This window comes from Pungitius pungitius, chromosome 9, assembly GCF_949316345.1.
Source record: "Pungitius pungitius chromosome 9, fPunPun2.1, whole genome shotgun sequence".
NCBI lineage: Eukaryota > Metazoa > Chordata > Actinopteri > Perciformes > Gasterosteidae > Pungitius > Pungitius pungitius.
The window spans coordinates 15,574,068-15,594,254 of NC_084908.1; the positions used below are offsets into that span (position 1 = coordinate 15,574,068).

At 41.2% G+C, this 20,187-nt stretch overlaps 2 protein-coding genes across 13 annotated transcripts; one reads left to right on the top strand and one right to left on the bottom strand.

Annotated features, from left to right (window-relative positions):
- Nucleotides 1–1,221: 1,221 nt before the first annotated feature.
- Nucleotides 1,222–10,350, bottom strand: g3bp2a (G3BP stress granule assembly factor 2a). Of its 10 annotated transcripts, none has more exons than XM_037472246.2 (13): nt 10,176–10,350; nt 8,180–8,298; nt 8,014–8,095; nt 7,525–7,698; nt 7,185–7,275; nt 6,995–7,100; nt 6,712–6,907; nt 6,133–6,234; nt 5,695–5,797; nt 5,553–5,612; nt 5,263–5,394; nt 5,037–5,164; nt 1,222–4,453 (listed from the first exon to the last, which is right to left on the bottom strand). In XM_037472246.2, the coding sequence occupies exons 2-13, from the start codon at nt 8,272–8,274 to the stop codon at nt 4,175–4,177; spliced, it is 1,548 nt and encodes a 515-aa protein (XP_037328143.2). In that variant the 5' UTR covers nt 8,275–8,298; nt 10,176–10,350; the 3' UTR covers nt 1,222–4,174. The 10 variants fall into 10 exon arrangements, with proteins under 10 accessions (XP_037328143.2, XP_037328146.2, XP_037328147.2 ...); XM_037472249.2 differs by lacking the exon at nt 10,176–10,350 and adding an exon at nt 10,048–10,167; XM_037472250.2 differs by lacking the exon at nt 10,176–10,350 and adding an exon at nt 9,938–10,038.
- A 1,329-nt stretch (nt 10,351–11,679) lies between these two features.
- On the top strand, nt 11,680–19,975 carry pkd2 (polycystic kidney disease 2). Of its 3 annotated transcripts, XM_037472997.2 has the most exons (16): nt 11,682–11,938; nt 12,407–12,869; nt 13,202–13,315; nt 14,484–14,617; nt 15,044–15,294; nt 15,413–15,637; nt 16,028–16,256; nt 16,345–16,515; nt 16,617–16,798; nt 16,893–17,013; nt 17,116–17,214; nt 17,369–17,490; nt 17,572–17,689; nt 17,813–17,976; nt 18,309–18,456; nt 19,033–19,975. In XM_037472997.2, the coding sequence occupies exons 2-16, from the start codon at nt 12,437–12,439 to the stop codon at nt 19,234–19,236; spliced, it is 2,715 nt and encodes a 904-aa protein (XP_037328894.2). In that variant the 5' UTR covers nt 11,682–11,938; nt 12,407–12,436; the 3' UTR covers nt 19,237–19,975. The 3 variants fall into 3 exon arrangements, with proteins under 3 accessions (XP_037328895.2, XP_037328894.2, XP_037328893.2); XM_037472998.2 differs by having other exon boundaries at nt 11,680–12,869; nt 17,816–17,976; XM_037472996.2 differs by having other exon boundaries at nt 11,682–12,869.
- Nucleotides 19,976–20,187: the final 212 nt, after the last annotated feature.

The window sequence follows — 20,187 nt, forward strand, 5'->3', positions numbered from 1 at the left end:
AGAGGTGGTCATTTTTCAAATTTGGAAAAAAAATACCGATGACAAATTGATACCTACGAGTATGACCGTTAAAAGACTCTGAAAACATGCCGTTTTCTTACTAAAACATCTAAAAACAATGTAATCCGAGTGAATCAATCAATCAATTTCTTGTATATCATTTTAATTGTGTTATCTCAGCAATGCCCGATCACATTGTATTACTTATTTCTCGGGGTGCTTTTTTGCTGCCAATGATAGAAATGAGAATTCTCCAGTCAGATGAGTCACTGATACTCTGATAACCTCCTCCTCCACCACCCATGCTTGCCTTATTGTGGTCTCCAGTATCCAGTCGGAGGAGGGGATTTTGTAAGAGACAAAATTCCGCCGGTCAGCTCCTTGACGCTCGCCATGTCGGTGCTTCTGGTGGTGCTTGAATCTTCATGAGGGCCCTTTAAAAACATTCGACAGGAAATCAAAGCGGTATTCCCTCTTGACTCAAATGGTTTGCTCCTAAATCAAGTGAAACATCTGGAGAGGATAGTGACGGTGACCGAAGAGATGCTGGAGGAAGAGACCGATAATTTGCACCGACGCAGTGATGCATGCAGCTGTACATTCTCTTCTACATTTGGTTAGTCGCCATGTGTCCAACATGCGTTTTTTTTTCTACATCCAACCTTTCTAGAATGCGGTCGTCTTTTCCGTTTGTTATCGTGCGTCTTGACATGTTTCCACTGTGTGTAGATCAATAAAATAGTGTTCAACCATTGGCTGGAACGTAGCAAACAAAAGGGATCGCTCATGAAAACAACGTTAAAAGTGATGACTCGGTATCACACAAGGAGCAGACACATCCCGAGGTTCAGTCCTCACAATGAGTCAAAGACACAAAATGAACGGATCTGTATATCTAAATGTTGGTAAACACCGACATATATGAAAGTTTACACCCTGTTCGTCGCACAGGACTTGAATCACCAGATTTCAAATTCCAAACCAGGATTTCATTGAGAAAAAGTGTTTCCAGAGCCAAGATGACGAAGAGAAAGTCATTACAATGACAGGTCCGTGGAATCCACCCTAAGTCCAGTAAAGAAAAAAAGAAAGACATAATAAAACGTCAGCTGTCAAATCCACAGCAGGGTCGAATTACAAAATCTGCTCAGAGTTGTCTACAGCAACAGCTCATTATTTCAATTTTTTTTAAGAATGAACCTGCAAACATGACAAACCGTGTGAGTGGTGCTGATATCAGTAGTTTATTGTATGTTAAGTCCAACACATTCAAAATAGAGGAGAAAAATAAGAACAAAACAAAACAAAACAAAAAAAGATTCTCCACCTGCAACATTTTTGTACTAGCAACAAGTAACGGGTAAACACTGTAAAAGTAAGATTTACAGCCAACTGTTTACCACACCTGCTAAAGCCAACAAGGAACTTCTATTTCCATTCAAAGGAGACTGGAATGATTCACAATGAGGATCCACTCAAATTAATATTCAACCACAGGAAAACTCGATCCTTTAAAGGTTTGGTTTGAAAGGGGGGGGGGGGGGGGGAGATACAACCTTGGTGAAAATGGACGATCAAACTGTAGATGTATATCCTGAAACATTTTGCCACCATTTAGATGTGGAAAAACACAAACTGTTTGGAAAGCATGATGGCCCTTCTTTGTCAGCCTCTTCATTGACCATTGGTGTAAAAAAAAAAAAGAAAAAAAAGTATGATTGCAGTCAAGTGCTTTAGCTAAGCAATCAACTGACAAATAAACATTCGTGGTAGAGGTATAAATCAGAAACTGTCTGTTAAAACCAGGCAAGGATCAAAGAGCTGTAATCCTTCTGTAATATTAGGTCAAAGAATGATGGTGGTAACAAATGTAATATCTCCATTGAAAACTAATCTCACATCTGAAAATATCTCATCTCAACTACAAAAGAGAGCAGCTGGGCATCGCTGTGGAAACTGGATTAAATATGCCATGTTTGCACATCAAATCTGGTTTTAACTGCAAGAGGGTAAATATTTCACGCAGATGAGCACTTAATTGTTTTTCTGTGCCAGATGAGGAATTTGTAGAGTCTGTGTTTCAAAATTAGAGATTGTCCCAGAAATATTGTAAATAGTGCAAGACCACCAGACAAGGAAGACCTCATTCGTGTATTTGTCCAGAAAAATGCTACATTGATTTCACTTCCCATATCAGTGCAAGATAACAAACAAAAAAGATCTCGTTTTCCTTTTCAGCTGAACCCAAAAGTTCTTCCCTCCCTACTGAGTGGTAAAAGAAAATGCATCAGAGGCCAAGAGAAACCAAACTATTATGGCATTCAAATAACACTTGCCTTGAAGGGGGAAAAAACTGAAAAAGAACACAAATAAGCACAATGAATAATCAGCATATGAAAATACAAATGCATAAATGGCTAGAAAAGTGAGCACAATTATTTGCTAGTCGGTAGACAGGAACTTCAGCCAGCCCACCCACACAGATCTTTACAAAATTGTTACTGAGAAAAGAACAGTCCGACAACTTTTGAAACCGGGGATTTACCCAGGTGCTACCGCGAGTCTCCAAAACTATGGTCAAAATGAAAGTATCAACAGAATCTGAATCCCACTGTGAGACCACTACCCTTTTCAAACCTCCGGTCACTGGAATCATTGCGGTGTACAGCCATGACTTGTTAACCAAGACGCAAGAATATGACATTATCTTTAATGTACCTACTTTTAAAGGGTGTGGAGGGGGAATGGGGGTGTCCTTCAGATAAACCTCTTAAACCATTTAACAACAGACCTGGAGGCACCCATTGTCTCTACAAAACGCAGAACAGACACGATACAAAACAAATGTACAAAACTCACAGCAGATCATCTTAGGTAGTAAAACAGTACGGAAAAATGAAATATGCACCTGAAAAAAATTACCTAAATATTGTGAATACTGCAATTTCTTTTTTCTATCTGATCCCCGAAAAAAATTGTTCAAAATGAGCAGCTCCGTAATCTGAGGCAGAGCGCCTCGAACCGCTTTACTTTAGTAAGACTAGAAAAGGTGAAATAGAAGGCACCATTCATGCTTTTATCAAGTTGAGAAATGAAGATACACAAAACATACAGTGAACTATGATTTCTGCCGTGCATTTATTCTGTTACTCCACACCGAAGAGTGGAAGGGAGGGAAGAAAGAGAGACGGTCTCGTCCATCCCATTTCTGCGGTCTAGCTGGCAGAAAAAAAAGAAAAAAAAACTATAAGAAAAACAGAACCTTGAAATCAAAAGAAACTACTGAGCGAGTCGCCGTCATTATACATCCTTAGCCCCGACATACATTTGGTAAAAGTCCAGGATTTGAGCTCTTTTTCTTTATTTATAAATGAGGAAAAATATAATGTAGATTTGCTCGTCATCATGTCCATCCAGCAGTAATTGAAGCTTGTTTTCGGTCAAAAGTGAGAAAAGTACATTGGTCACAGCAGACAGGCTGTGAGCGAGGCCTGCCCCGGAAAGTCGTGTCGCTTTGAGACTAAACAGGTCCCTCCAGCGGCGTTCCAAGCGTGGATGTCAAAGTAATACGACAAAAGTACCCATTAGTGCATATTGATGAGTGCATTATGCAATTTTTAAGCAGTGGTCTCTCAAAAAGGAAAAAAGTAAAAGGCAAGCCTTTCCCCTGGAACTGCGCAAAATTTGCATCCCACTCTTATCCAACAGTAACGGGCAGAAAACTACCATATAAAATGTGCAATAGAGGGATTTCGTGAAGCAGCGCCCCAGTTAAGTCAAGGCATATAATCTCTTTTCCAAATGATGGGCTGTGTTATCGTAGTTAAAAGTCTTATCAGTCCCTCCTAATGTGGCAGATTACTCCTGGTTGGTTCGCCTTTTTTCCACAAATTTACAAATTAAAGTTTGTGAATTCTTGAGAAACCCGAAAAGGATGCTCAGCTCACAAATAATAAGCGCATTTTTTGCTTGTTTGCTTATTTTGTTTTGTCTATTTCACAAACAAAAGGTTGACAGGCTGTGTCACATTCCAAAGCAAAGAGGGAACAAAAAAAAATAAAAAATAAAACATAAACCAATATATACGTTCATACATGAAGATTTCTTTTCGTTAACGAGAACGGTTGAAGATGAAGAACGCGGTACTACTTCCACACTGCATGTGGTGCTCTCCTCAGCGGCGCTGGTTTGTGAAGCGGCCCTCTCCCTGGCCACCGGAGCCTCTTCCGGAGCCCATGCCGGGTTTGGGGGCCATGCCGCCTCGAGGTGGTGGTGGTGGTCCCCTGCCTTCCCGCATCATTCCGCTTCCCACGGTGGGTCTGGGGCCTCCGGGGCCTCGGTCGTTGCGCCTCATGTCCCGACGGTCGTCTCCCCCGCGGGTCTCTCGCTCGCGCACCGCCCTCGTCTTCTTCTCCTCCACATTCAGGCGCACCTCGCCTCGGAACATGATCGGCTGCAGGGGGGAGGGGGGGGACGACGACCGCAGTCAATTAGTGACGAAGCCAGCCCGAGATATTTCCCTAATGCGTTTCACCACCCACATCATTCACTCGTTTGGACACACAAGTTTGTCAATCTTTCCCGGACACCGCATTGATCAATCAAATATGAAAAGGCACACACTGCTTGTGGATTACTTTGTAAAACGCCAGATGGTCACAACAAATTCATATATTCAAATCAAACAGGTTATAATTACTTTGAAAATTGGTTTCAATCCATCAATAACAGTTACCTTTCAACCGGGATTAATTTGTGTAGAAAGACAAAATGCAGCTACCTCATTCATATCACAAGAAGAGTCAACTTTTGCCGAGCACAGTATGTGTATGTACAAAGGGTTTTTTAACTCAATGCTATAGTTGTACTGAACCTTGCATGACATATCAATTTGTGACAGGACCATGTGACATTACTAACATTATTAAAATATTAAAAGACCAGGGTTTCATGCTGTGGGTTATTGCCCCTGACTGTGTCAAATGTGTGTCACCAAACCACCACCAAAAAGTGGGTAATGAAGTTTCAATACATGCCCCTTCTACCTTGGCCCCCAGGATTCTTTGCACTGGATCAGAATCGTCGAAGACCACAAATCCAAAGTTAGGGAGCTTCCCACCAACACCCTTGGTGTTGATCCGCAGCTCCACAACATTTCCATATGCTGTAAGAAAAAAGGTGCGTAACTATTCATCCCCATTAAAAAAAGTTGTGGAAAATTCATTAACAAAGAGTTGCTTTTTATTTTTTTAGGTAACATACTCATGAAGAAGTCTTTGAGCTCGCTCTCATCAATGTCGTGTGGGAGGTTGCCAACAAAAAGCTGGTGACTGTCCGGGTATCGGACAATCCGCCTGCTGTCCATCTCACCGGGTTCCATATCTCCCCGGCCACCTGCAGGACAGAACAGCCAGATCAGCTCACACACGCAAGCTGCATTACAATCCTTAAACAGCTGTATCTGAAACTAGAAAGATCCTAACGAGTAAATACGGAAAATCGAAGACAGGAGTATAGATTCATTTAGATGTGACTTAAAGGATCATGTTTACCTTTGTTAACAAAACTCAAGTGTGGTTTCCCTGTTTGTGACTCCAAAGGCGCAACACCATCTAATAGTGACAGAGAGTTATAAAATGTAAGAATAAGTGAAAAATAAAAAGAAGCTATGGCCAACGGAAGGAGCGTCGTTACCAGGCCTGGGACCCCGCTGGGTAAAGGCCGGTCTGTCGCGTGTGCGCTGGTCTCTGGACCGAAGAGGTGCTGTCTGTGTCTCCGTCTTGCCGTCTATTCTGGCCTGTGTGGGGGTGGGGCAAAAAACGCATCACCCATACATCCTTGTCTTCATTTTCTTCTACATGGTGACCCAGAGAATCCATTAATTCAACCTGCTTGAGCTAGTTTTGCATTTCAGTCTCATGTCTCTCTTGGCACTTCACTACAGTCAGTATTTCACACAGATCTGTCAAAAGGGGCTCTTTGCACAAATTTCCTCTATTGCTGCGGTTGATTTGATCATAAAATCTTCAATGAAATGTATGACTGAAATAAAAACGGTTAGTTCCTTATATACAGAACCATTTCTAATGGGCTCTTGAGACTTAATGTCATTTGAAAAATTATCTATATTACCTGTGAGCTTGGAGCTTTAACGACATGGGGTGGCATTCCAGAGGAGGGGACTGTGCCGCTGGGAGGCAGGTTTTTACTGGTCACAGAGGCCCACGAGAAAGTCTGAAGGATGCAGTAATCCCGGTTAACAGCAACACTTGCTTGACACCTTACTCTAACATTAGTAGATGCATCTTTGGGCATGTTACTGCACATCATGGAACCATGGATGATGATTATTATGGGACTGGACTGTGCATCACAAAATGACTTGATAACTTGTGCAACTGGAGATTCTTGAATATTTACACCAAAACATATATAATAAAAGAAACTTCTTCAAGTCTAACATCCATAAAAAAAAGGTTATTGTTTAACAGAGCTTCGATCTAGCGCTGCTCCAGGCCGCTGTGACTCCAGATGGTGGCTTTGTTTGTTGCTGGCTTAATTTAAGTTGCTGCAGCAAACTCAATTAGGGACATTCATTTAGGATCTTCAGTTTATATAGATCCAAGATCTACTGAACTCCCGACTAATATGGCTGCTGATAATCTCATTCAAGGAAACCACTGAGACGTAAACCAGATATATCAGTCTAACCTTGGGAGGCTCCTGGGTGTTTGGTGGGGACTCCACAGGGGCCGGTGATGGAGCTTTCTCCTCAATCTCTTCCTGAACCTTCTCATCAACGTCAGGCTTTATCTCCTCTACTTTGGGCTCTGGTTCTGGCTCTGGCTCAGGCTCCGGAGCTGGCTCCTCCATTGGCTCTTCTACTCCATTTCTACAGAGCACAAATCTGCATGAGGTCACTTACACAAATGAAAAAAAACAGGTCAAAACACAGCGATACATGTTTTTGAGATAAGATCAAGTTTGAGCATACGAGACAGGATGAGGTTCATAATAAGTGGTGCTGTTGGGGCTTTCTTGAAGTGGCTCAGGAGATGGTTGCCTTTCCTCTTGCTCCTCTTCAACTTCCTCCTCTGATTCTAAATTAGCAAAAGGAAAACATCTTGCAAATTATCAACCTAACATTTAAACATGTAAACATGAACTATCTATTAATGTCGTACCTTCATCGAGCTCAGCTTCAGAGTCTCCAAAAACTTCATCTTCATAACGGAAAATGTCATTGTGGACGTAGAACTTATTCGCCACCGAACCCTAAGGAAATTTGTCAGGCAAACGGAGTCCTTTAAAATTTTTTAGTCATTGACAATAGATCAAAAAGTAAAAAAACAAAACAACAACACATTAGTGACTCAAATTATCTATTTTTGTGAATATCAATAGTATCTCCAGATACTGGCTCTGTCCACAATCTTCATTAAGCCAAAACTCTTAAGAAATGATATGGTATTACCACTCAACCTGAATGTATGTTATAGGACTAAAAGGTGGAGGGGTACTCACTTCTGGAGCAAGCACGAACGTTTGCATAAACTTCCTCATGGGCTGACCATTGTTTGAAAGTTCTCCCAGGACTTGCACCACAACTCCATCACTCAGTGTGGCATGAGCATCCACATGCCTGATCTTTGTGTGGCACTCACTGAACTGCAGGGACATGACCTTCTTGTGGATTTCCTAAGAGATGCAAAGAAAATTAGATCAACTCAAAAATTAAAAGGAGAAAAGGAGGGGACACATTTTTCGAAATCTGACTTCCACTTTAATGTCAAGAATTTGAAGTCACAGCTGGTGAGTGTACACTTACCAAATGATTTGTTATTTGTCAGCTCAACCTCTAAAGCACAGTTCTTATCATTTAAGTCAACTCCAACCGTTTTTTTTTAAAACCATGTTCAATTTCATTGAAAATGAATACACTTCTTCACCACAATGAATCTCGTACCACATACCTAGTCCTCCATGAAAATCGTATTAGGTCATAGCACTTACCGCTTGCCCGTACACCGCTTCCGCTAGCTTCCCATTCGGATCAAGTCCTCCATGAACATAGGAAGAATTCCTCCCATAAAACCTAATGGCACAACAATAGAAAGGTCAAATCGCCTGAACAAAACCTAAACATTTAGTTTATTACACATCAGATGTAGGTAGTTACCTGTGTAGGAAATCCGGTGCCTTGTTTAAGAGTGTGTAATACTGCCTCACAAACTCCCGCCCTACAAGCAGGGGACTTGGCTTCTCCATCACCATTTCTTTGGTAGACAATATTATGTGCTGTAACAGAACATAATAAACAAACAAGGAATTAATTGTAGTCTGTCTAGTAAAGAAATCCAGAAATGACACAAATTTTGACTTAGTTTTTTTTAGCAGAGACAATTTGACTTCTGCTAAATTTGTATGGCATAATATGAAGGCGGTTTCTAAAAATGAATGCAAATATTGTATTACTTGGTGTGACTACAATTAAACGTGCGCAAAAAACAACCCTATAGTTAAATGCACACTTTTCCAAAACATTTAAAGAAAAAAGTTAAACTTGCATAACAGATTTGTTGCAAAGATTTTGCATAAGACCAAGTTATATAAATTCACCAGGCATATCAAACAGCAACCGTGTGTAGGATACGATTTGGAAAATAAGCTCAGAGTCAGTAGGAAAGCTAACAGAAATGTTTAAGGTTAGACAATTTTCGGGAAGAATAATTCGGTTTTCATGAACGTTTGTTATACCTCAGGTAAACAACAGTTGCGTTCGAGTAGACAGTAACGTTGCAGGAAGTACAAAAGGTCAACCGCGTCTCCTTTTACAGAAACACTGTTTTCTTTATAGGGGCAGGTTTCCTTACACCAAATTCCATCGTATTGCTGACTTAAGACAGTTGAATATTAAGCTAGCTGGCTAACACACTAGCTAACACACAACTGCGCCATCACGTTCTTCCAATGAGACAAAGAAGGAAACCGGCTGTAGATAAAAAGGGAAGCGATTGACGCAGGTGTTCTAAATTTGGCAGCAGAGAGCCCTAACTGTACTATAATTGAATTTTAACTTTAAAACACTAAGTTATATCATACGAGTTACACATATGCATGCATCCCTTTGTAGACAAGTGGCCTACTGCATGAGTTAGTCAGGCCTTTCATGTCAAATGCTAACAACATTTTGCTATTTCCCGCATGCAGTTATATTATCCAAATGATCATCCGGATTCATAATTTGTATTGTAAGTGGTTTCCTGTCTTAGAAATGACGCTCCTACATTGTCAACTAGGTCAAGGTTTTCTAGACAAGGAAAACAACGGAGGAAATACAGTCGGAAGTAACGTTACTGGCCTCCTTGCTGTCATCTTAAATAGCTAACGTTAGCCGGCAAACAGAAAATCCACGCAAAGCCTGCAACATGCTAGTTGAAGAGCTAACATTAGCTTACGCTAACTTGTGGCGTCGTCGTTTTTCCTTCAACCAGCTTACATTTTACAATATTGCAAGATAAATATGTTTGAGCAAACACATAATTACTGTCGACTCGACAAACACAGAAAAGTGCCACTTGACAAGGCATAACTTTGCGGTACCAACACACAAACACAACTTGCACGCTGATAGCAAGCGGTAAAAAAAATAATCACCAAGCCGACACAACGTGAAGCCCGGTGATAGCGGTGTAACTGCACCAATAAAGTATGTCCATTACATGCCGATGAGGCTCAACAATTCACCGACTACGAATTTCCAATCAACTGTATCATAGTTGATACAACTCGTATGGATTATAAAGTTGCCATAAACTTTAAAATGCATTAACGTTACCGTCAACTTCAGCCAGCTACGTTGACTGTCAAACCATGTTAAATGAAACAAATTGAGTGCTATGCTAGCTTAAAGAAAACAAAGGAAGGCATAGTTTACCAATTTAACGGACACGGGTGATCTTTAACTAAATATAACAGCTAACCTGGGCTTTTTGTACAGTAGGGAGTGGCTAACTGGATGGCAACGGTGTGCTATTACTACGTTACCTGCCTAACGAGTCGGTCGTGGTTTTGACTACCGTTAGCTAGACAATGCAGCTAGCTAACCTTTGCTCGTACGGTTAACGTTAGCTTGCCAACCGTCTCATAGCCTAGCTTCGAGGAAGCTTACTCACCTTATGAAAGACCCTATCTATGTAGACAGAATTGTTTGTAATAAATATCTCCGCGTAACCGGCTGTAACCTGTTCAGAAATATCCCAGGGGGGGTGGGGTAATAGTGATATTTCCCTCGCTTCACTAACTAACACTTTATGATCTCTGCCGTCCCAGAGATTGCAGATTTAAAGTGATAGGGTCTATTTATTGTTATACCCCTGCGATCTGGGGCAGGGAACCCCCATCACAAAGATTCAGCCAATGGACTGTTTACACTAGGCAACATACATTATGACGACACAAGAACGACCCGCCTCCAAAATGTTATACTAATGCTGTGAAAAACATTTCACTTGACTGTAATAGTATTGAACAACACACTCTCCTTTTGTTTTTCTCCTTCATAATTGTGATTTCAAGTGCTTTCTCTGACTGATTTTACATAGTCTGCACTTTGTTAACTGTGAGTTATTGTTGTATATAAAGGAGCTTGCATAATCAGATAGCCTAAAAATATATAACAATGTGCATACGAATCAACAACGTGGAGAGTTAGAGAAAGAGCACACACAACCCACGGAGACTACAGAAGGAAATAGGCAAGTTAGAGGTCGTGCTGTTACACAAATATGTGGTAATGCAATGACACCAGGAGATAAGGATGCAAAGGGAGAGGAGGAATCCAAACTATGTCAAAAAGTGGTTACCAGGAGTTCAGCTGACGTTACCTTTTCCCCTTTTACCTTTTTAGTGGAAAGAGTGTGAAACTAGAAGGGCTGCCCGATCTTGTAGAGCTGCTTCTATGTCTCAATAGGCAATATATGTGAATTAAAACGAAACAAATGTGAAACTACACTCACTTTAGAGTTATAGGTCAGCTATAGATCCAATCCCTCGGCCCCATTGACTTCTTTAGTATTAAACAAGAGTGATTTAAATTAAATTTGCAAGCTTGTCACTGGTGCGAGTGAGTTCTTCAAGTCTAAGTCTTGAGCGCTACCAAGTGGTCAAAATAACTTGGTGTTTTACTCGTTTGGTTGTGTTATAGGCTCGAGTAGAACAAAGTAAATCTGACAGCATAATGGAGACAAAGTTAAAGCGAAAGTATTCTCACAACATAAAATCTAAAATACACACACATAAAGTTATGCCTGTTTTTTGTGCTTTGATGTGAAGGAAAATGAAAAATGTTATGATCTAATGACTATTTTTATTCTGTGAATCATAAACATTTTAAATGTAAAAATAATTCATTGCATTGTCTCGTGTGTTCCCCTTGTTCTGTTTCAAATGATGGTATATGCCCGTTGTTGGTGAACAGCTCCTAAACCTAAAGTACTGTTGTCATGGAAACTGCGGACCAAAACACACAGATGTTGTGTAATACTGACGTCTATATTCATCTTCATCCTATATTAAACATTTTAAATTAGAGCCAGGCTCAATGGTCAAGATAAAATGCTCAGAGGGCTTAAAAGACTTTCAAAGAATTACTTATTAATTAGAAGAATTCCTTTGGGGAACCGGATTAGGATAATTAGGTATACTTTTTTAAAAGCACAAAATGCACAACATGAAATACGTCAATTCCAACCGTTATCCTTTAATACTTTAAACATAAATTAACTTAAACACATGTAAAAAATGAGGAACGTTTTCCGCAGAGATGTTTTCCATTACTGCGACGCCATGACTTCTGATCGGAGTCCCGGACAAATGAGAAAAGGAGCTTTTTGGAGATGCAGTTCGAGAACAAGATGGCTGTCCTGGGGCAAGAAAAGTATCTTTCTTCTTCCACATTTGAAATAGAATTTTAATGCGACCACCGGCGACATGTAAATAGTTAATAAAGCCACAACTTGAATAGCTTATTAGGTAACTTTAACCTCTTTAAAGGCATAACTTTGTGACGGAGGACATCGTGTTTGTCTTGAGACGAATCGAAGACCGAACAGTTTTCCTAACGGGTTGCAGAGAGTGAAAATTAACTCACTACCGCTGACTTTTTAGTAGCATGATTTAAATGTACCGAGTGTGACTTTCACACACCGCGTAACCTCTTTATCTAACGTTAGGTTAGTTATTCCTCCAAATTCCCCAAACTGTCTGCCTGCGTGTTTTTATGCGCTTTGCGGTTGAGTTCAGCGGATGGCCGAAATGTTTCAGCCGTTGTAAACATTTATGAAGTTTATCGTTCTTTACATAACTGTTAACTTTTTTTTCTCCCGCCGACATAAACCCGCGTTAGTTACACTAAAAAAAATAGGCTAACTGGACCATGAGTTCATCCCGAGTCAGACCGCAGCAGCTACCGCAGAGCCAAACTGGCAGGTTGCCCCACAGCCTCGAGCCGGGCGAAGGCATAGAGATGGAGAACATCCAGCACCGGGACCTGGGACTCGGAGGAGTGATCGGCACCCCGTCCCCTCCGTCGAGACAGGCCTGGAGCAGGGATAACCCGGGGTTTGAGCCCGAGGAGGAGATCATGGAAGCCGACTGGCCTCCGGCGAGTCCCGGCAGGAGGTCGGTGTCCACGGCCTCCAGCGGCAGCGGCAGCGGAGGCGGCGGCGGCCTGGGCAGTTACACCGGGGCCGGCAGCAGCACCCAGATCCCCCGAGGAGGACTCTACCCGACCCCGAGCGGGGATGCGCGGCCGCCGGACAGGCTGGACCACCGCAGCTGCATGAAGCGGATGCTCCAAAGGATCAGAAGTTAGTCACTTTCGTAACGCTTTGTGAACTTCATAGCGTACTTTAATCTAACTTTATATGTAGTTATTGATGGATACAATAATCAAATTCCCGACCAAAAGGAGAGATCATGATAAACAATCATTGTTGTAACCAGTAAAACAAACACAATCAAGTGAATAAAGTGTTTATTAAGAAAATAAATTAACTAAATCAATTTCTTAACTAATCACAACATGTGTTCTGTGGTCTAATACTGTATGTTTATACAGTTTGTGCCAATTTGTTGTGTAGCATGTACTCCATAGCTGAGTCTATGGCAGAAAGTCCTTTGAACACTTGTTTCTTTGCAGTTCTGTGGGGCACAGAGCTGATGGAGGACAGCGACAGCAGTCGAGAGAGGTACCTCAGGAACGTGCTGAGGGAGATGATCACATACATAACATTCCTCATCACTATTTGTATATGTAAGTAACCACCAAAAAATGCCTGTAAAATGACATGACATCTACGAATAGGATAGTGGCTCCTTCACCTGACCTGATTAAGGTTTCTGCCTTGGCATTATAAAACTACCCTGAAGTTTAGAGGGTTTTGACCAGTGAGTAGCCAAAATAGTTCTTATTGCACACATCCCACCTTCCAGTCTTACACTGCCTCCCAATTCCCCATTTCATACAAAATCCTTTTTGTGCATGTAGTTGTTTGTGTGTTCACAATATATTGCAAAAGTAGGTATTGAATATTTTGAAAGTGGCTACATATTTCATTATTGTTTGCGGTGATGCATAGATCTCACGCAACCAAAAACCAAGTAGGCAATTAACCATTATATCATTCTCTACCAATTACATAATTTCCTGTTAGTTAAAGAATGAACTTTATTAAATAGTTACTGAAAAATGTATACTACAACATACACTTTAGGATATGTGTCGGATATATAGCAGAAGGTCACATTTATGATCAGGTCTCAAAGATCTCAAAGTCGGACATTTTTTGGGACATATCTATGAAGTAAAATATAAAGTAGTGTTCTAAAAGTGACTGACAGTTGTGCCAAGTGACTCAGAAAAAGCTCTTTCAAATAATCAGGCACTTTGCTAGTAGCTTAAAAGTTATTTTTCCAAGCTCACGGTGTAAGTATCCTAATGGTTTTAGCAGCTGGAAATTGGAACTCTGACACCTGTCAAGGTTTTGGATTTCAACAACATCATACATTTGATGATTGCATTTTGGAATAGTAAGAAAAAAATCATAGAAATCCCAAATTTAAAATGCGTGGGATGAGAAAAGGATATTCTGGCAGACTCCATACTCACATTCTGCTGAGCCCAGCTTGACTATGAAACATAGTTTCCAGAGCTACTCACTGAACGGTTGCTGAATGCTACAGAGAATAGCAATGCATGAAACAAAAAAAGTTTAATGTTAACTGTTTTCCTTTTTTTTTCTCTAATTATTTGTATTGTCATGCCGGATGCAAAGTGCACATCAATATACACAAAAAGCATTCACTTTCTTTTAATTCTTGTCCTTGTCATTCTGTAATGTCTCGAGGGCTTACAATATAGTCGTGCTAATAGAAACCTCCCTCTCAGTAAAGGTTATGTTATATTGTGATTTGCTCTGCAGTGACCTATGGGATGGTGAGTGCCAATATGTACTACTATACCAAAGTCATGTCTCAGCTTTTTTTGGACACACCGCTGTCTGCCGGGGACCCCTCCACTTTTAGAAGCCTTTCAACCATGGAGGATTTCTGGAAGGTAAAATGCAAATTTCATCACTGTTTACTAAACTCAATTGTTTTCTATTTTGTTACATTTTGACAAAAGACGCCATCGCACATGTCTATATGATGCAAGTATTTTTTTTTGTAGCAGAAAACACCTATTACCTATTTGCTTTTGTGAGCACGCTGAGTTGTAGTTCAGCAGAAGTTAATTCCTGTGACAATTCCTGAGTAGTAAAACTCTAGAAGTAAAGAAACGGAAGGAAATTGTGCTCCACATTGGAAAAGGGTGCAGCATGTATAACCCTCAAACACATGAGTAAAGTCGGACTGTAGCCAGATTATAGAAAAACGTTCTGTGATAGACAATCACCGATGTAGCTTTTAGTGTATCTCTCCTTTCCTAATGCCTCAGTCTGACCTCTTCTGTGCATTCATTCTGATTGTCCTACACTTATAGTTCACAGAAGGACCTTTTCTCAACGGCATGTACTGGGAGGTGTGGTACAACAACAAGAGCCTGCCGGAGAATCAGAGTCTCATCTACTATGAGAACCTCCTCCTCGGGGTACCACGGCTCCGGCAGCTAAAAGTCCGAAACGAGTCCTGCTCCGTCCACGAAGATCTGAGAGACGAGTTTCTAGACTGCTACAACATGTTCACCCCGACCAATGAGGAGAGGGCCTCGTTTGGCCCCAAGATTGGAACCGCGTAAGTTCATGCATTTCATTTGATATCATTTAATTACTCAGTTCATTATTAATTTCAATAGGTTGGAGCTGCATCAAATGTATTACACTAACAAATGTCTACATGCTAAACCTTTTAGGTGGGTGTACACATCAGAGAGCGACATGAACGGGAGCAGTTATCATGGCCAGATTTCTAAATATGGAGGTGGAGGCTACTACCAAGACCTGTCTCGTACTAAAGAGGAGTCAGCAGCCCAACTGCAGTTCCTCAAAGACCAGCTGTGGCTGGACAGAGGCACCAGAGCGGTGTTTCTCGACTTCTCCGTCTACAATGGGAACATCAACCTTTTCTGCATTGCCAGGTAAGACCCTTCATTCGCGCAGCTTTTTAAAGTTATCCCTAGGTTTTAATATGATTGACGTGGCATGAAAAACAAAGAAGATACAGTCAAATTCTGGCAGAACAATTTAAAGAAAAAAACTCAACATTGAAAAATGACAATGACAATTTCCGGAGTTGTTGTCTGACATTTCTAATTGCAAAGATATTTGATTCAAGAGGAAACAGAGAAATGTAATACAACTACTGTTAATATTTAGTATTGCTGTTTGATAACTGACTTAAATTAATGAGATTGACAAATTCAATGATAAAACGAATGATCAAAATGGTCATTTATTAGCCATTACATAACAGCGAAAAAATGCTTCACCCGTGATGAATCTCGATTTACATACCTGTGCTATTTCAGGTTGTTGGTGGAGTTTCCTGCTACTGGCGGGGTGGTGACCTCCTGGCAGTTCCAAACAGTGCGTCTGATACGTTATGTGTCCAGCTGGGACTACTTTGTGGGCCTGTGTGAGGTGGCGTTCTGTCTATTCATCGTCTACTACATGGTGGAGGAAGTGCTGGAGATCCGCATCCACCGCTTGCATTACTTCAAGAGCCTGTGGAACTGTCTGGACGTTCTCATCGTCGTGGTGTGTACCGTAGTTATTACAGTCGTTGGACAAAATGTTTAATCAAAATGACTGAGTTTGTTGTTTTCTCCGTCTGCTCCTTCTTCAGCTGAGTGTCGTTGCCATCATTATGAACATAACCAGAACAGCCATGGTTGGAAGCCGTCTTAAAGGCCTGTTGGAGAATCACATTGCTCACCCGGCGTTTGAGCCTTTGGCCAACCTGCAGGTCCAGTTCAACAACATGGCTGCGGTGATCGTCTTTTTTGCCTGGGTCAAGGTGCAAGTCTTTTCACTTTTGTTCATAATCAGTCCTAAACAACCAAAGTGGAAGAACCCAAATACTGTTCTACAGATTGATACTTTCTCACATTCTCGCAGCTTTTTAAGTTCATTAACTTCAATAAGACCATGAGCCAGCTGTCCGGCACCATGTCTCGCTGTGCCAAGGACCTGGTGGGTTTTGCCATCATGTTCTTCATCATCTTCCTGGCCTACGCTCAACTGGCCTACCTGGTGTTTGGAACCCAAGTCAACGATTTCAGCACTTTCCAAGCCAGCATGTATGTTATTCAATGTTAACTTTACACAAGCACAAACATCTGAAACAACTATTGTTTTCCTGTTGTCAAAACATGTTTTTTTCTGTTTGTGTAGATTTACCCAGTTCCGTATAATTCTGGGAGACTTTGAGTTCTCAGAAATAATGGAAGCAAATCCAGTGCTGGGACCCATTTACTATACAACGTTTGCCTTCTTCATTTTCTTTATTCTCATGGTGAGTATTGTGTAGCCAGTTGTGTTGAAGTTTGGTCATGTTGTTCACATAACCCCCCCCCCCCTCCTCACTGACACATGCGTTCTTATCCTTTCTGTATAGAACATGTTCCTTGCCATCATCAATGACACATACTCTGAGGTGAAGGCCGACATGTCCCAGCAGAGGTCTGAAATGGAAATGACAGATCTTCTTAAGAAGGTACTGAACTACATATAAATTCTTTATTAAAAAGGATTTCAGCTAAGAAGGTTTCCTCCGGGAAGTGTTGTTTGTTGTTTTTGTATTACTTTCAGCTTTGACTGATTTGTTCCAGGAGTCTGAATGTAAGATTAAGGATTCTTCTCTCTCTCAGGGCTGCAACAAAGCTTTGATGAAGTTAAGACTCAAGAAGACGGCCGTCGATGACATCTCCGACAGCTTGCGTCAGGCCGGGGGAAAACTAAACTTTAATGAACTCCGCCAGGATCTTAAAGGGTAAATATTTCAGATAAGGGCTGTTCACTATTAGGATATAATTTCAAAGCGACGTGTCCTGAGAGCGTTTTGATCTTTTAGAAAGGGCCACACAGACGCAGAGATTCAGGCCATCTTTGCCAAGTATGATCACGACGGCGACCAGGAGCTGACAGAGAATGACCACCAGCAGATGAGAGACGACCTGGAGAAAGAGAGAGTGAGTGACGATGCCAACTGCAACACGCGGATAAACACAAAGAACCCACCTGTGTGTGTGGTATTTTACGCAAAGCCAAAACGACGCTGCAAGATGTTCAGTGTTACTCTGCTCGCTTGCCAGGAGGACTTGGATCTGGAACGCAATTCGCTGACTAGACCCAGCAGTGGGCGGAGCTTCACTCGTACACAAGACGACTCAGAGGAAGACGACGATGAGGACAGCGGCCACAGCTCTCGTCGCCGTGGCAGCAGCTCAGGGGGTGTCTCCTATGAAGAGTTTCAAGTGTATGACTTTTTTATAATTATACCACAGCTTGAATGCAAGTTAATGCTGAATGAATGCTGAACTATATCTGATGAATAATGGAAAAGGGTGGCATCAGTTTTAAAAGGTTAAACTTGTCAGCGTTTCCATCATAGTCAAACGATGCAATGATCAGATTTTTCTTCTTCTACACAGCCTCATATCTACTCATTAATCTGAAATTTAGCTCTACTTTAAGGTCTCCTCTTCGTCATGACATCTCTGTTCTTCATTTTATAAGCTTTTCAAAATAAATGACAATGAACGTAGCAGTACATAACATGTAGTACACTAAAGGCTCTCTGTTTCTCAGGCTGGTGAGACGGGTGGACAGAATGGAGCACTCAATCGGCAGCATAGTGTCTAAAATAGATGCTGTCATCGTGAAGTTGGAAACCATGGAGAGAGCCGTACTTAAAAGAAGGGACGTGCTGGGCAGACTGCTGGACGGAGTTATGGAGGTGAGTTGCTGTGCAGATAGTCATAGTGAATTATAGGTTTGAAAAACAGAAGGCGGTGAGAAATAGGACTTTAAATACAGTAACTTTGTCCGCTGCATCTGTTAATGCGCAACCGATTTCTTAATTGCAATATCAACTTCAAAGGTAATTGAAATATTTTGCCATCGAGTGTCCAAAAAAACTGTTATTGCGAGTTTGACTAACTGGGTTCCAGCCGCCTGGATGATATTCTGCAATGACTGCATTACAAGACACAGTTTCTGTCATCGAGGAAAAGGAAACCCTGATTTCCTCAGCTAGATTTTTCTTGGTGAAATCCAATGTCTTCTTAAATCTTACATCATTAATACAATTGACCTAAATAAGCCATGTTCCATTAAGTTGGTTGTCGGCAGGAAATGTAAATACTGTCTGGCTGCACGAGCGGTATATCCTTCATTAATCAGCTGCCTACACTGCACATGCAGATCCGCACGCGATCCGGTAACAACAGAGCACATTGCCAGATATGTTACATGACCTGGTTTCTCGTGTGCATGAAAACGAGCGGTTACAAATCTGGTATCGTCTTTTCAGGACGAGCGTCTGGGACGGGACACGGACGCCCACAGCGAGCTGCTGGAGAGGCTAGTGAGGGAGGAACTGGAGCGCTGCGAGTCTGATGATACGGTGTCACAGGTCAGCCACCCACAGCCCGCCACTCCCGCCGGCCCCCGGCCTCGTGCGTCCTCCTCCCTGTCCACCGACGGCATGAGCACAAACGGGAGCAGCCACGTGTGAGGATTCCACTCCGGCAAAAAGACAAAAAAAAAAACTCTCCACTGGATATATATCTGCAGCCGTACAAGTGACCAAGATAATATTTCATGGAGGTATTACAAAAAGGAGGTGACGAAATCAAACGCACTTTACCTCCAACACTTTAATGCACTGAAAGTGGAGTGGGGTTCTCCTGTGAGGCATCTCACTAAAGCTACTATCAAGTATTACCTTAAAAGGTTGATGAAAGGAAAAATGAGGTTGAAGAGTAACAAAGTATTTACAGTACAGTGTTACTATGTTACCGTATTAGTTACAGTATTGGATATATAAACACACAAGCCACACTCGGTTGTATTCTGAATACGCAGCGTATGGTTTTATTATTCCATGGGAAATATGCTCCCCTGCTTTTGATTACTGTATCCACACATCTAAGCATTTACACAGATACCAAAAATGCATTTCTTTAAATTGTGCTGATTCTTTTTCTCATCATTTTAATACACAGTAGGTACAAGTGTGACACATTCTGTCATTTTTACTTATCCTCTATACATCAGTTAAGCTTCCAATTAAATAGCTTATAATTTTATGATACATATTGTAACTTAAAACAAACTTCGATTTGGAGTGCATCTAGTGTTCATGGGAAACCCATGCATTTATTATTTTCTCTGTGCCTTACATTTTTTACAATCTATTTCTTTTTATAATCTGTTATGCCAAATAAAGTGTTATGAAAATATATGTTTGTATTATTTGTTGCACTTCAAAATGTTGACACAATTTTGATTTGGAGTGACAAGAAATCAACAATAATCCATCATAAAATCACTCATCAACAATTAAGCAAATGTGTTAAATCCTATTTGTAGAAATTAGGAGATGGAGGAGGAGAGAACACATTTTATAATAAGGATTAGTTTACTGTATTGTTCTTATTTAATACTTCTGCATTTTATTGAATAG